Source organism: Melanotaenia boesemani, chromosome 12, assembly GCF_017639745.1.
Source record: "Melanotaenia boesemani isolate fMelBoe1 chromosome 12, fMelBoe1.pri, whole genome shotgun sequence".
NCBI lineage: Eukaryota > Metazoa > Chordata > Actinopteri > Atheriniformes > Melanotaeniidae > Melanotaenia > Melanotaenia boesemani.
The window spans coordinates 19,830,863-19,846,247 of NC_055693.1; the positions used below are offsets into that span (position 1 = coordinate 19,830,863).

Genomic DNA, 15,385 nt, shown 5'->3' on the forward strand with positions numbered 1-15,385 from the left:
CCATCTCACAGATGTCTTCCAACATAACTGGCTGTGTTCAATACATGACTCTGATCTGAGTCCATGACGTTCCACTGAAACCCTCAGCTCATGTGCATACTCCTAATTGTTAACAAAGTGATATGCAGAGGCAACTGTATATATACACAGACAAATGATAAATTAAATTTAATTTTAAGAAAAAAAAAACATAAAATGAATCATTTTTGGCTTAAGTAAATTGCTTTAATGATGGCCTTTTGTGCCACAGACCTGTGCCTTAGTTTAGGTTTGAGTGGACTTTATGAACATTGACATTACAAGCACTACTCAGTGGGTTTGCTCAGTACAAAGACTTTTCTGAAGAAAAGACTATAATTTGAAGCTTTTGATCTGCAATCTGACACATAGCCATATGAGTGAGAAATGATTTTTTAACTGTTCATTGCCACTTCTCTCTTTCTCTGCCTCTCTGACAGGATTTCCTCCAGACACAAAGACCAGCATGCGCTGCCAAACTGATAAGCTCAGCCCAATGGCTTGTCACTAGGGCTCCATTCCTGTCATTCTTACTTTATTACAAAAGGTGTTGATCTCTCTGCAGAGCCATCAAATGAAACACATGTGTGCAAACAATTAACTTTCCCACATATACACAATGGGCCCCACTTATATCATAAGAACACATATAGATTGTTCATGCACACTATGAATAAGGGCTTTAACTTAGTTGGTTTTAGGGTGAGTGAGCAAACACATCATTTAACTAATTAAAAACTGGGCATGTGAGAGTTTGAAACAGATTAAAATTAATCAGTGGGAACACAAAGGGAAAAAATCTTCTTACCTTGCCATAATCAGTGGTGAGAACCAGAGTCAAGTCATCACAAGAGCTGACAGTGGAGGGAAGGAGCTGCTCTTTGTGTCTCAGCCAGACACGGGCCCCCTGGAACACAATAACAACAACAACCTTAGTATCTGGTAGTATAGGCTCGATTCTATAAGAAAAGTGGTGCACATTTATATTAAAAATGAATATTAGGAGTTTTGATTTCACTTCTACTGTCTTTTTTTATCCCAACATTGCTGACCTTGGTGTAGTAAAACTTGAAATCAGTGGCTGGCCTATTCCATAAAAGATTACAAGCACTGAATGGATTTTTGTCACTTTAGCAAATCAATCAAGATGAATGCATCTCTTCCCACCATGCTTTTTTCCCCCCTTCTTTTTTGTGTTTCAGTCAGGCAAACCGCAGCACACTTTCTGCCATTAGTGGGATCAGATCCTGCTTCTGCTTTCAGACAGACATTAACACCCACTCTGCAATTGGTCTGGATGTCCGGGTGTCCTGTGTTTATGTATCCATGTGGAGTCACTGACCTTCCCAGACAATGTCTGTTAGCAGCTCAGTAACCAGAATCAAAAACAGGAATCTGAGGCTGATTGCTTAGATGAGCTGTCATTTCCTTACAGTGTGGCTACATTTACAGAATGAGCCTGAATGACTGTAGCAGATTAAAACCAATAGAGTTAAAAAGTAATTCAGTTTTAAAACGACTAAAATCAAATTCCTTTTTGCAGAAAATAGATAAGACTGTCCATGTCAATCATGTCTGTTGTGTAGTTAACATAGCATAGGGTAAAGTTATCCTGGCTTTCTTTAAATACAAGTTTTTCCCTGCCAACATCCTATGTGCATATTTTATCCAATATGTAAAACTAACTATTTATTATTTAAAAAGGGGTTAGGGTTAGAGTGAAACAATCTTCCTACCTGCAGAGGTGCCAGTATATATCGAAAATGTCACACTTCCTCTGTCTCAAGTAAAATTTCACATTCAGGATTTTGGTAGAAGACCTAAGTCAAACCATCTAACAAGAAGCTTGTATCTGAGCAACCATTCATCATCACTAGTGCCACCAATGAAGTGGTCAGGGAAGCATGGTGCATAAGCAAATTGTGTGTCCAACAGAGCATAAAACTCAAAAGATCAATATGCATGGATTCCACTAGGAAACCTTATACAAGGTCACCACTTCCAGACATCAATCCTCATTAACTATTAACAACAGGCTGCCACGTGTGGACACACTCTCATCCCTGAAGCACTATGGATGAGAAGAAAGAAAGGTCAGTAGAAACATCAAGATGCTTTTGTTTAGTAATTTCTGCTGAAACAGAGACAGAAAGAGTGAATTGTTTAACCAAAGAGTTATTGCACTATAGAGTCCATGAAATTAATTTGTTCAGCAGCTCAAAGTAGGAATTTGTTCTGGAACTATTCTTTATTTAGTATTTTAGGCTTCTACCATGGACAAAGTGGTATTCAGTTTAACCAGCCAGTCTAAAAAAAAAAAAGATCCTTCCATCATCAAGGATTTTTTTTTTTCTTCAGCCGGATAATGGAGCAGAGCTAAATGTGGCTCTCAAGCCGCAGGGAACGATGGGGAGGGGGATAAAGGGGGTCGTGTAAATTAGGAGGAGGCTGATGGGGAGAGGGAAGGGAAAGAGGAAGGGTGCGGGCAGCTGATAATGTCCCGCCTCCTATTGTCTGGAAAGAGACGGCAAACAGAAAAATCAGGACACATACAGTATAACTGAAGTTATCTGCAACACGTGGCCACACATTAACACAGTTTCCATCTAATATGAGATGATTTGTGACTTCCATACCAGTAAGCGGCTGTGTCTGCCTGGTACCAGCATAGCATGCATAGCTGATTTGGGGAAAAGCTGCTTCACGTGAGTTCAGTGAGGAGATTAATAGTGTTTACTCTCAAGATTTTAAGAAGCTCAGCTGATGTTATGTAACTTAAAATGCTGTCAAATGAACCTGCATTCAACAGAAAAATTGCTTGTGCTCTTCATCTTGCACAAGTTCTTTGTACTCTTCATGACCTTAAATGTAAAGTTAACAAAGAGAAGAAACAGTAGTGTGTTACAAGGCAGGTCATGGAAAGCATCACATGGAAAGCACTGGGATGGCTCGTAAATGTATCATTTCCGGCGCCCCATCTGGTATTGCCTCAATTTAAAAAATTCAGTTATCTAAAATTAGAGGAAGATTTTGCAAGACTTGAATAGTTTACTTGCCGAGTCAGAATCTCCAAGATTTTTCAATCATATGAATAATGACCTTTCTTTGAAGAATTGCCTGCTCCATCTCCTACACAAAGTCTCCACAGAACATGGCTGGTGTGCATATTTTTAAAAGAAAAAAACAAGAAAGATCTATAGTTAAGAACTCTTATGACCTTCACCTCATGCGCTGACATTATTTTATGAATCAAAATCTTTAAGATGCTAATGCCAGCTTAGCTGCAGCATCAGTGACTGTATAGGGATTTCCATTTAAGAGAAATGCCTTTTGTTGTGCACCTGCACAGGATTTTCCCAATCATTTAAACTCATATTTAGTTAATCTTCTTTTTTCTGTGTAACTTTCAAAAGCAACAAAAATAACAGAACCAACCAAAATAGGAGGTTGGACAGACGGTGGATGCACTAAATCCTAGGATTTAGCAGCAGGAGAACTGGGTTCAAGGTCACTGTGAGACCTCTGACTTGAGTTTTGTTTTAACTCGCTGGCTTGGATTACATAGCATTATGACTCTCAGGTCTTACAATTGAAGACAAACATAAAATTTATACTTTCCCCACTTTCTCACATCACATAAATGTTCTTATTTAGTGAAAAGCATTGCAAAGTAAAGTGAATAGATAGATAACAGTAACAACATAAAAATTTCAGATCCTCTCTTTAACCTTTCTTTTCCATTATACACATGACTGACAGAGCCAAGAAAAAGAGACCACCAACATACTTTAACAATATATGCTTTGGGTTTACAACAGAAGTCCATAAGACAGACTGGAAAACACTCAAAAGATTCTTACAGATAACCAGATAAGTTAAGAAAGAGGACCTCATTTTCTTGGTTTATGTCACAAATCAATTCACACAGTAGTAATAAATAAGTGATTATTGCATTTAAAGTGCACCAATTTCTTTTTAATAAAGTAAGTAAGTGTTGCACAACAAAACATACAATCTTGGGCCTTGATCAGGATCATTCCTCAACATAAGAGGTCAGTTCAATATTAGCAATAATGTTGCTATTTTGTAAACCCAAAAATCTTTTTTTGCTTTTAAACCAAACTTTGTTTTCCAATTAAGCAAACAATACAAATAAGTAAACAGAAAACTGGAAACCACATAATCTTGACATGGGCAAAGAGATCATGTCAGCAGTGAAACCAGTACTGCAGCTGTGGGGGTATTTTCCAATACCGAATTAAATTTAATGATGCTTTATTAATCCCTGAAAGAAATTTATATTTTGCTGTAAGAACAAATAGTTCTAGGGCTTTTGTGGTGGGCAGGAATAACCTTCTGGATTGATCTTCACTGTTGCTGAGGTGAAGGCCACAACTGAAGAGACTTTTTAATTAGTGTGCTGTGTACAGGGTGTGTGGTGTTTCTTAAATAACCACTGGGATTTGTCAGAGTTACCATCTGCCAGTATAATTTAAGTTTAGAAGAAGTATTTCACTGGCTGGCGCATTCAACAGAGCCAAAATCAGATGTGTTTGTCCATTTATTGGTGTCTTTGTATACCAGCGTGTGTCTAAAGAGTGAGGCAGGAGGGCAAAAAGTCAAGATGAATTATCTCAGCAACAGCAACAGATGGTCTAAACAAAACTCCTCCCCCTCATCCCCTCCATCCTCAGGAGCTCTGTCACTAAAGTCAGGACAAAAGCAGCCACCTCTGACTGAAGGCTCAGAAGTTAACCAGGCGGAAATATCCCAAACAAAAGCCAGCTGGGACACAAAGGGGCACGGGTATCAGCTCGTGTTGAGCGCCCCAAGACTTAAATTACCTGCTCAAGCACAACTAACCATTCTAAACCAATGAAATGGCCACTTCTTGCATAATAATCATTGGAAAGTGAAGTGCACATTTGCTAATGAAGCACAGTCATCTCTTGGATTAATTACTTGGTGTCAGTTGACGCTACTTCCAAGCCTCGAGTAACCAGATGTTTTAATAGCTTCATTAAAAAGCAAAACCCGAACTGTTGCCGTGACATTTCCAGCTAAAGTTAATGTCATATTCTCAATGCTACATGCCACTGTGCATGTGTAGAACTGCTGAGGTAGAACCAGCTGATAACAGAAATTTGACCTAACAAAACAGGCCTCACGCCGGCGTCCCATCATGCTCTCTGACACAGAAACCCCTCCAGCTGAATGATGTGATCCCAGAGCTAGAGGCTCAAGTTTCGGCAGCTTGTATAATGACATCCAGCTCAGAGATTGTCTAATGAATCCCCCTTAAATATTTAAGGGCAAACACAGTGCAAGGTGCCAGAGCTCTTTCTCTGCCGCCTGCCATGGCATGAGTTCAGGCCATATCAGGTGATCGCATAACCCACAACTAATGAAAGCTAATTAACTCTGCCTAACTTGGACATGGTTGAACAATGAGCTAAAGCTAATTTCTTGGCTCATAGAGACTGGTTTCAGAGAGCACTTTACTGGTGCCTAGCGGACCTCAGTGAAGAGCTGTTGATGTCACCTGATCCAAATCATCATGCCATTTCTTTCTGAAAAGGTGTAATTCCAGGCGATGTCTCTTCAAGGCCTAAATATATTTAATAATATGGTTCTTCTGGCCTTAAATCCCAAATATTTCCAAATGGCTAAGTCTGATTGTAAGGTTTAAATTAATTAATTGTGTTTCTATTCAGCTGTATTTATCTGGAAACAATGCAGCAGGTCTTTGCTTTGTCCAGTAAAAGAGAGCACAGTCTAATTTTGGGTTGGTAATGGCATCTCCTGACTGCTGAGAAAGTGGATTGAGGAGGAATCTGCCAAGTAGCTGGTGAGATTAATTAAGCAGGCTGGATGCGACTGAAAGCGGAATTTGGGCGAATGCCCCATATGGGCTACAAGATTTGCAGTAGGTCAAAAGCTGCATGTTCTACAACAAGCAAAACCTCAGCTGAATATAATTTAATAACAGGTATTTATCATTTTCTTTGACTCATTTTAACATTTGTGAGTCTTCTGATGATTAGGACTTTTCATCTGTGGGTGAGTAGAGAAGGAAGTGTTCTGTTTTATAGATTTTCTGAAGCCTTTGAGTAAATGTGTTCCTTTTCATGTCTTTCTTATGAGTTCTTACTTCTTTGTTTCTTCACTGCTACTGTACCATCTGCCTATTGCACACAGCACAGAGAGTGTCTGCAAGCCAGCAAGGGATGAGGGCAAGCAGGGTGGTGACCGAGGGGAGACGTCAGATGATTAAAGGGAAGACATATGAATTAATGATGGAGAGAGCAGCTGATCAGAAATTTGCTAATGGAGGAGGAGGAGTCCCGTGGGGAACAGGGCTTCCCCCTGTCTGCAGCTAAGAAAAATGGGGGGAACATCAATTGTTCTTAATTCCATGGAACAGCTAACCCCTCCTCTCTCAGCAGTGGAAACTGAAAACATACTTAAAGAAAGATGGCCTGGAGGGAGCAGCTATTTTGGTTTACACTTGACACATCCCTCATTATTCTATCTTTCTATGTTAATTTTTTGTTTGTTTGTTTGTTTTTGTTTTTTTTAAACACAGAATGGTACAGAATGATTAGGAGCCGTGTCACAGGTTGAATGGAAATCAAACAAATTTGATGCAGTGGCAATTTTCTATTATCACTATCATTCAAGCCATTTAATGAAACTGAATTAAATGATTTAGGGCATTAATCAACTACACTAAAGCCTGTGTCTGGGGTTTATCACTGTGTTTATACATGCCGGTACATCTGCACGAGTGTGATTGTCAGTCAACAGACATACATTGGGAGGATGAGTGAGGTTAGAGAGCTCCTCCCCATCATCATCCAACAGAACTAATCTACTGGTTGTTACCGAGTGCACTTAAGATAATTTGCATGGCCAATTATGTCTTTCATTGCACGACAGAAAGAAGGGGAACACTTGACTCTCTGCCACAGACTCTTGGCACAGTGTCTTGTCTAATATCCTTATCCTGTGTGAACATATTTCCATTCTACCGTGGCTCCACACTGATCAGACAAGACTTCATCCTGAGCTTTATGTTCTACCTTTTTTAACAGCAAGGTTGGCAACATGGGGCCAAAGGGCCATGAATGATGTGATTACTGAGCGACTGATTGCATTTTCTGCTAAGCTTCATGACTTAGTCTATCTACAGAGCCATCTGGCAGACCCCGGCATCTACATATCTGACTCCTCAAAACTATCCTGACTGTTATGGTGTTACACAGCAGGAATCCTGGAGATATTCCAAGAATGCTGCTCAGTTAGGATTGTCAGAGACTTGGGGTGTGTTTATGTGACTGCAGGAAGCATGTGGGGTACTGTCACTGGGATAGTGGCGAGGTGGGGTGGGGTCTGTGGGCCCATAACAAGATAACCAAGTTCCAGTTGTGCTGCCTTTGACCTCCACCCATTGCTAACACTTTTACTTAAACTGTTCATTGTTGAAGAAATGGTGATAATGGGCCACATTGGTGATGGATGGGATACAAATGATATTGTGGAGGTATATACAACTGCACATAAGAATGTTTAACAGATATGTTCAGTAATGTTCACATTTCCCAGAAAAACAAGTATATGTAAGTGCACACCTGGTATTTTCAACTAATGCAATCATAAAAGATTTTATTGAAAAAAAAGAGAAAGATTTCTAGTTCAATCAAATTTTGTCTACTGTTGCTCATTTTGGTTTTAAACCAGATAAATCCATCAAATATTCCAGTGGAATCAGATGACGAATGCCTTTGATGGAGCCTTTACATGAGCAGACGACTCTCACTGAACATGACACGTGTATTTTCCGCATGGTCTCTAGTCCATTTTTCTCATGTAATGACGTTTCATTTCATAACTAATAACATGGCAGTGCAAGGAAAAGTACAACCTGCAGCGAGCAAATGGATAATCCAGAAAAACCCACGCTGTGTGGATAGTAGTAGACTGAACTGCACTGTCTGCATTAATAATTTATCTTGTTGAAAATAAAAAACAACTGGCAACTGAGTCGCTAAAAGCCTGTATATCTGTCCCCATTCTGACTTCAATGGGATTAAATCTCATATTTTCTTTAGAAATAAATTTAAAGAAAAAGAGCCAAAGCTAATATGCAACATAGACTGTGAAGATGTGATGTGATATTTCCTGTCTTACATGATAATAGAATCAATATTTTTTTATTTATGTGCAAGATGAACAATTTAAAGATGTAATTTTGAAGATCAGAAAACATTTTGATATGTTACAAACTAGCGTCCATGATGATATATACATGTCTTCAGTTACAGAGGGAGTAAACGTGAACAAAAACTGCTTCAATTATCATTTGCTAAGGAATCTGGAGTGTTTATTATACTAAGAAAAAGGAGGGCATGAAGTATGTACTGCAGTAGGTTTCAGAGAAAGAGATAAACATACAGGAATTCTTGAAAACTGAGTCTCAGCATCTAAGTGTACCATCCTTCAAACAGCCACAGGGCAAACCACACACACTGATGTGTAATAAGCAGACTGAGAATGGATGGGAAAGCTAACATGTCATGACTGTGGGTTGTGCCATGCTGTTTTGTTTGCACCGGTTAGACTCTTCAAACTATAGCAGGCGAGGATCATGCAGTGTGGGATGTGTGCTTAAACCCTGCAGGGTGTTCGCCTCGCCAATTAGTTCTTAAATTACAGCTGTTGCAGTAATCTTATCACACGTCAAAAATTTTAAAAGTTTTTTTTTTTCTTTAGATAAATACTGTTCCACCTTAGGCTGCCATCCCCTGTGGTTGTTGCAATGCATTTAACCTACACTCATGGGACAGCATAAGTTAGAGACACAGATGCTCGGTCCCATAATAAGCTGCCTCTGTACTGGGTAGTCATAGGGGTTTAAACAAGGAAAGTCAACATCTGGGTTGGCAGCAGTAATCACAGGTTGGCTACTATTAAGCTGCAAGATGAGACCTCTGAACTTAGAGGATTTGAGCGACAGTCATTACAAACTCAACTCAACTCTGTGGGTACAGGGCAGCCAAGGTAAAGGCCAACAGACATTTTATTTTATTTATTTATTTTTTTTTTTTGAGCGGGTAAGAGGAAATAAAGTTTAATTTCCTCTGAAAATGAATCCCAAACAAATAGACTGCAAACCAATCTGCCAGGATATGAGTCTGTGTGGGGATTGAAGTTCTTCTATAAAACACAGAATGGGATTACTTAAAATCTTTCTTAGATAGGACAGCAAACCTGACACTTCAAACTAAACACAAATGCCAGTAACATGAGCAGTGCAAACAACCTCAGAAACATCTCTGGTGACAGAACAGCAGCATTATGTAACAGCAAATGCTGAGATTGCATAGGGATTGAAAACTCATTTTGCTTTGTTTATGGATGGGATGATCAATTCCACACACGTGTATCCTAAATATAAAGCTACAGTTAGGCATAAGCTGAAGACTTCAAACAATGTGAATTATTATTATTATTATTTTAATTAAGGAAGTTACAAGACAAGTTTTAGAGGTACTGGTATGGTATAACATGTAATGACAGTTAACGGGTGAGATGTGCCACTTCAGATGTGAGTATTGTCAGGTTTCTGTCTGATGGAAATTCATCACTCTACCTAATGTAACAGGAAAAAAAGTATTTATCCCAGAGACAAAGAAAATCAAATGAAGTGTTTACATGGTTATAACTTTCTTTTAATCTATATGTGAACAAGCTTTTGCTCTTCTCAATCTGACAAAAAAATTCATGCTGGGCCACATTTGACAAGCCCCATATTTAGAATAGGCATCTTCATGCTGTTAGTGCTCATATATGTGATTCTTTCAGATAATGACCCACTGAAAAGGGCCTTGACAGACACACACAAACTCAGGGAGGGCAGGAAGGATGGGTGTTGGAGAGAGAGTGAAAGTTTTTTGTGTCTTTTTTTTTTAATAAGTGGCTTGTCATTTTGTAAAAAAAAAATATTGTGAGGATATTTTAAAATGATTATTATTAAAGAAGTAAAGAGTCATAACTGTACAGCTAAAAAGATTTGATAGTCATATAAACTTCCACTCACTCCAGGTGGATAAGCAGACACAGAAAATGTTTCTCATCACGAGCTAACAGACAGGAAGAAACACTTCTGTGATCCATTATTTGTGGTGAACTATTGATAAATATATGTTTTCTTTTTCGTATAAAAAAAAACACAGTTTTGTCTGAAGAGCTTAGTGATGCAGCAGATAAAACTAAAGTCAACAGCTTAGTGTCAGCAGGAGGTTATCACAGAACCAAGCTGCAGTTTAGCTCACAGACAGACAGGTTTCAGGTTACTGGTACGGTTATATCAAATCCAAACACAAGCTTGGGAGTCAAAGAGGCAAATTTCACAATATTATCCAAACAACTTCAAAACATTTTAACTGTTCTGAAGTTGGTTTAAGCTTCAAAACAGTTAAAATGTTAAAAAAAACAACAACAACATATTTTTTCAGTGTTGAGATCCAATAAATACCAAATAGTGTAACAAGCTCCTGTACATTAGGTCTCCTGTAAGCTGTCAATCTGTGTTGGGATAATCTGTTTTATGTTGGGTGGTCATACAATAGCTGTTGGTAATTATCCCAGCGCGTTTGTTACAGATTAAACCACCTCCAGACTGCACCAAAGCTGCTGGATTTCTGCTGACAGATACACAAACCACAGTCTTAGTACTGCTTAATCATAAACAACCGAGCTTTTAATTCACCTCAAACTTGAGACTCAACAATGCTGTTTAACCCCCCCCACTCCAAAAGTAAACGTGATAATGCTCACAATAGCTACTTCATTCATACTCAGAAATCAAAACGAGCAAAAACAAAAAAAGAATCACAGGAATGCAAGACCCATTGGTCTTTTTTAAACAAAAATATTTCCTTCCTTCCTTCCTTACATCCTATATACACTTCCTGACTGTTTTCCTCACTTTAACAGCCATCTGCATGGAAGTTTGGATCAATGATCTCAGATTCCCAGTTCCTAAAAGCAACAGCTGTAGGAAGTGACAAAGACCCCTCCTCTACAGGAGAAAAATAACCCACAGGCTTCAGCAGGTTTCTCATGTGATCCATTTCACCACTGAATTTTTAGCAAGCGTGTCGACCCATGGCTCCAGCTTAAGAGAGCCAAACATAAATGGCCCATGGGGCTGTGAGGGATGTTTTAGGATGGGGATGATGTCTCTGTGTATGTTTGTGGAGATTCATTGGGTGATAGCGTGAAACCTAAAGCCTTGCCACCGCAGCCAGATGACTGGGAATTTGAGAGGTCAGGGTTGGGAATTTAGGATTCCATCTGTTGGAGTATATTTAAGAGAAAGGAATTTGGTGTGTAATGTAAGGAAGGAGTTGATGGGTGTGGAAAGGTCCTTGTGTGGCTTCACAAGGTGTAGCAGCTGCTGCTATATAGACACTGATTACCAATTTTAGAAAATAGCTGGGATTCTACTTCATCAACAGGATGTTTCACATAGGCATTAAAGATCCAAGGAGGTCTTGTGTGTGCAAATGTGTGAGTGATCGTATCTTAAAAGGGGATAAAATGCAGGAAGGGAGACACTAACTCACTAGCATTTAGCTGTTCCACGCTCACGGTTGGTCTCCAAAAGAGAGTGTGCCTTTTTGGTGGCAGGCTCAAAAGTGGAACAGTATTCCATTGTCAGTTAGATGTACTACTTTTATTAACATTTTTAAGAAACTGCTGAAGACTTATTTGTTCCCATTGGCTTTTAATTGTAGTTAGCTCCTCTTCATTTAACTCATTTTAATTAGGATATTTTGTGTTGCTTTTAATTTCCACTTTAATTGTGTGTCATGCTATGTACAGCACTGGCAGTAATAAAACAAATCTCTGACATTCTGGTGGGCCACATCCATTCAGAGGATGGACTGGGTGTGGGGTAAAGGTGCTGAGGGTTTTATGGGGTTGTGTCAGCTCCTAAGAGCCTCCACTGATGGACAGGATGAGCACTCCCGATGACTCATTGACTGCACGCCCTCTTAGTTGCTCCTCCTCTCATATAACCAAGATTTCCACCCAGTCACCATCTTCACAAGCAGTGACATGCAAGGGGGAGGTGGATTTGATCAGCAGGGGGTAGTCATTGGTACTCTTGAAAAATTCAGTTTAAAGTAACTCAGTCTACAAAAGAAATCCCCCAATTCTCAAATACAAAGTCAGACTTTGAAGTTGCTTAAGGTTGCAACAAATGTCCTGGTTGTTGGTAGCCGACTGGGAGACTTGTGTTAATGACTCATCAAAATTTATGCTGGAGCATTAGTTTTCACAAAGTTGTGTTTAATCCTGCACTTAATTCTCCTCCAGAATTCCTGATTAATTAAATCCACACTGTTGCACTGTGACGTTTAAAAAGCTGGCTCCTTTCCACAGCACCAAAGTCACTGTAAGAACCAGAACTAGGGCGGTGCAGTCTTTTTGTTGTTGTTGTTTTTATCACAAGCACAGTTTTGATAAGGGTTGCAAAAAGATGAGTAAAAACACATCTGCTGTCCTTTATTTTCCTATGGTTGTTGTCCAAACGTTGATGACATAAGAGACTTTTCTAAAATTAATATGAATCTAAAACAGAACAATACCAAAAACGTAACAAACTGTCACACAGCACATTTATTAAAACTAATAATATAACAGCAAACCTAACTACATAACAGAAAACACAAAGGTGTTTGTTGTGTTTACTATTATATTTATGTTATAACATGATCTGGAATATAACTGTTGTGCTTTGTGAAGTATTATACTATTTTTTTATGTACTGTGAAATATATTAAGATTTTGCTTTTGTGGTTTATTACAGTTTCTAGAACAATTAGCTAAATGTTTTATTGTTTAGTGCAACAGAGCCACTGTAGTTTTCACTAAATTATTAAAAAAAAAAGCATCAAACCCAGTTAATGATACCGTATTACTATTAAATAGTCAAAATAGGTCATCCTAGAACTTTGAAAACTGAATGGTTCAGACACACAATATACATCACAGCACTGTAAAGAGAAAAAAAATGAGCTTGGCTGAGTGAATATTTGAACATTTCTCACAATGATGGAAAGAAAAAAAATGGGACAAATCCTATATCAAAGTTAAGTCTAAATAATAACCTTCCCCTGCAAATTATATCATTCTAATAAAATCAGATTATGTGCCAGAATCCATCTCAACTCCATCTGTTCGCTTCACCAAAGGTTTAGACAATAGAATATTAAAAGCTGCAGTTTAAAAAAATAAGAATATGATGCAGGGGATTTTAAGGCTTATGTAATATTTTTTTTTTCCTTCAGTGAAGTAATCAAAAGTGAGTATTTTTCAGAGAAACCTTGATCTCATGGTTTCTTTTTTTTTTTTTTTAATTACATTTGACAGCTTTTAAGCCACTGTCTTGTAACACTAACCATTAGATATCATGATAATTATCATTTTTAATCTCTACAATGTCAACGGATGTCTAATTTCACTTAGACCCATTTTATTCACTGGGTCTGGCTTGTCTCATCAACCATTGAGAAAAAAATTAGTGTTTGTTCAAGAAAGGAAATAATACCTGAGCCAGTAACAGCAAGACATGTGTTAGAAACTCTGACACTAAACCATGGGAATGTAGACTGAGAGATTAAGCTCTAGAAAGGTTTCACCTCCCAAAACCCTGAAACCCTGCGGTGTGTCACATCACTGAGGGGCAAACAGGGGTGATGCTGCTATCAGAGAGGCAAGTGAGGTGAGGAGAATCTCACAAATGCACACTGGCTCTCCTGCCCTCCTCTGAGTCACAGAGGGATGACAAATCAGACCTACAGCCAGTCTTTAGACTGATAGTGTCTGGGCTGCTTGGCAGATGACACATCCATGACATGTGGTCAGCTTTTACATTCAGTTAGTGCTGGATTGTCTGTCATAAATACAATAAATAAAACTCTTTCATATGAGACACATAGTGGTATCTAGGGTCTAAATATGGTCTTAAATGTGGTCTCATGTTCAGGCATCCTGCAGATAAGCCCAATAGTAAATGCAAGTCAAGGAGGAATAAATTTGAGGGGAAATAACTGATCCGAAAAACGGACACAAGCGGTGGTGAAACAAAACAAAGACCGTGAGAGTCCCAGAATCATTCAGGATCCAAAGTAAAAGTAGCGCGCAAAGCAGAAAGCATTTATTATGTGGAAAAGCTGAGCTATCTCACCTCTGCAAGGAAAGAATCCATCTTAAACAGAGCCCGACCTCTCGTCTCTTTGTAGTCTGACCTCGGGGTACTACAGTTCAGCTGTATTCCCAAATAATTTCCATCCGCTTCTTTAAGATTTATTAAAGTTCTTATTGTTTGGCTGCTTGCTCAAGACTCAGTCGGTCAGCAACAAGCCATTTTGCAGTCTTACTTTCGGACACGTCAGACTAGTTATTTTCTTAACCGCGTCTTGAGTGTCCCGACTTCGGCTGTGCTGCTGCGCTGTTGTGCTGTCTAGTCATTTCAATGAACCCGGCATATTATGCAGAGAGGAGGAGCCTGCAAGCGACAGACCACCCCTCAGCATACGCCCTCTTTGTTTCTACTCCACAGACTGTCACCCCAACCCATGCGAATATTCACTCCATTTTATTCAATGGAACCCGTGTATCTTTAAAGAATTACTCCTCTGTAGAAAATGTAATTGTATGTATGTGCAAGAAGATGGACTCATCACTTGACTTCTTCATTTCAGAAAAATAAACAATCACAGATGAGAAAGAGAAAGAGAAGAAATGCTTATTTGTGGCTGTGCTGTGAAAGCTAACAGAAGTGTCTGTATGTAGGCTAGGTAACCTTAGTTTTGGCTAATACACGACTGGTTATCAACATAGTTTGCACTTTTTATTTTAAGGAAATTTTTGTGACAAATATTTTTTCACATCAGGAAAATGGGAATTTGTGACTAACACTGAACAGACAATTCACTTGGATGCATCTTCCTAAATGTTTATACTTAATGAGAAAACTGTGTAGCCTTTAATACAAGCTAAAAGACAAGCTGTTAAAAATATTCACTTCTGTATCTATAGCTTTTGTTCAAGTGTTTAGACATTAAGCTGCATTATCGTCCCAAACAGAGAAATAACTAACACACAAGTAGTGCTGCAGCTATTAGCTTCCTCTGTTACCTTATTGTGTTTTTCTGATCTAAAATTATATATGTAGGCCCATATACACAAACAAAATTAGGCAAACTTTTGTAAAACAAGAGATACAAAACAAGAGGTACAAATTCTTATAATTGTTTGTGCAGTTAGTTTCTAAAATAACATCCAAACTGTG

The 15,385-nt window shown here is 38.6% G+C and overlaps 1 protein-coding gene across 2 annotated transcripts in view; it reads right to left on the reverse strand.

Moving 5' to 3' along the window:
• myo10l3 (myosin X, like 3) overlaps positions 1–14,507 on the reverse strand; it is a 52,463-nt gene extending 37,956 nt beyond the window's left edge. For both annotated transcript variants that reach the window (XM_042002224.1, XM_042002223.1), the window contains exons 1-2: positions 14,279–14,507; positions 827–925 (exon numbers count right to left, since the gene is read on the reverse strand). In XM_042002224.1, the coding sequence (XP_041858158.1) occupies positions 827–925; positions 14,279–14,299 (120 nt within the window). In that variant the 5' untranslated portion in view covers positions 14,300–14,507. The remainder of the gene's footprint in view (positions 1–826; positions 926–14,278) is intronic.
• Positions 14,508–15,385: the final 878 nt, after the last annotated feature.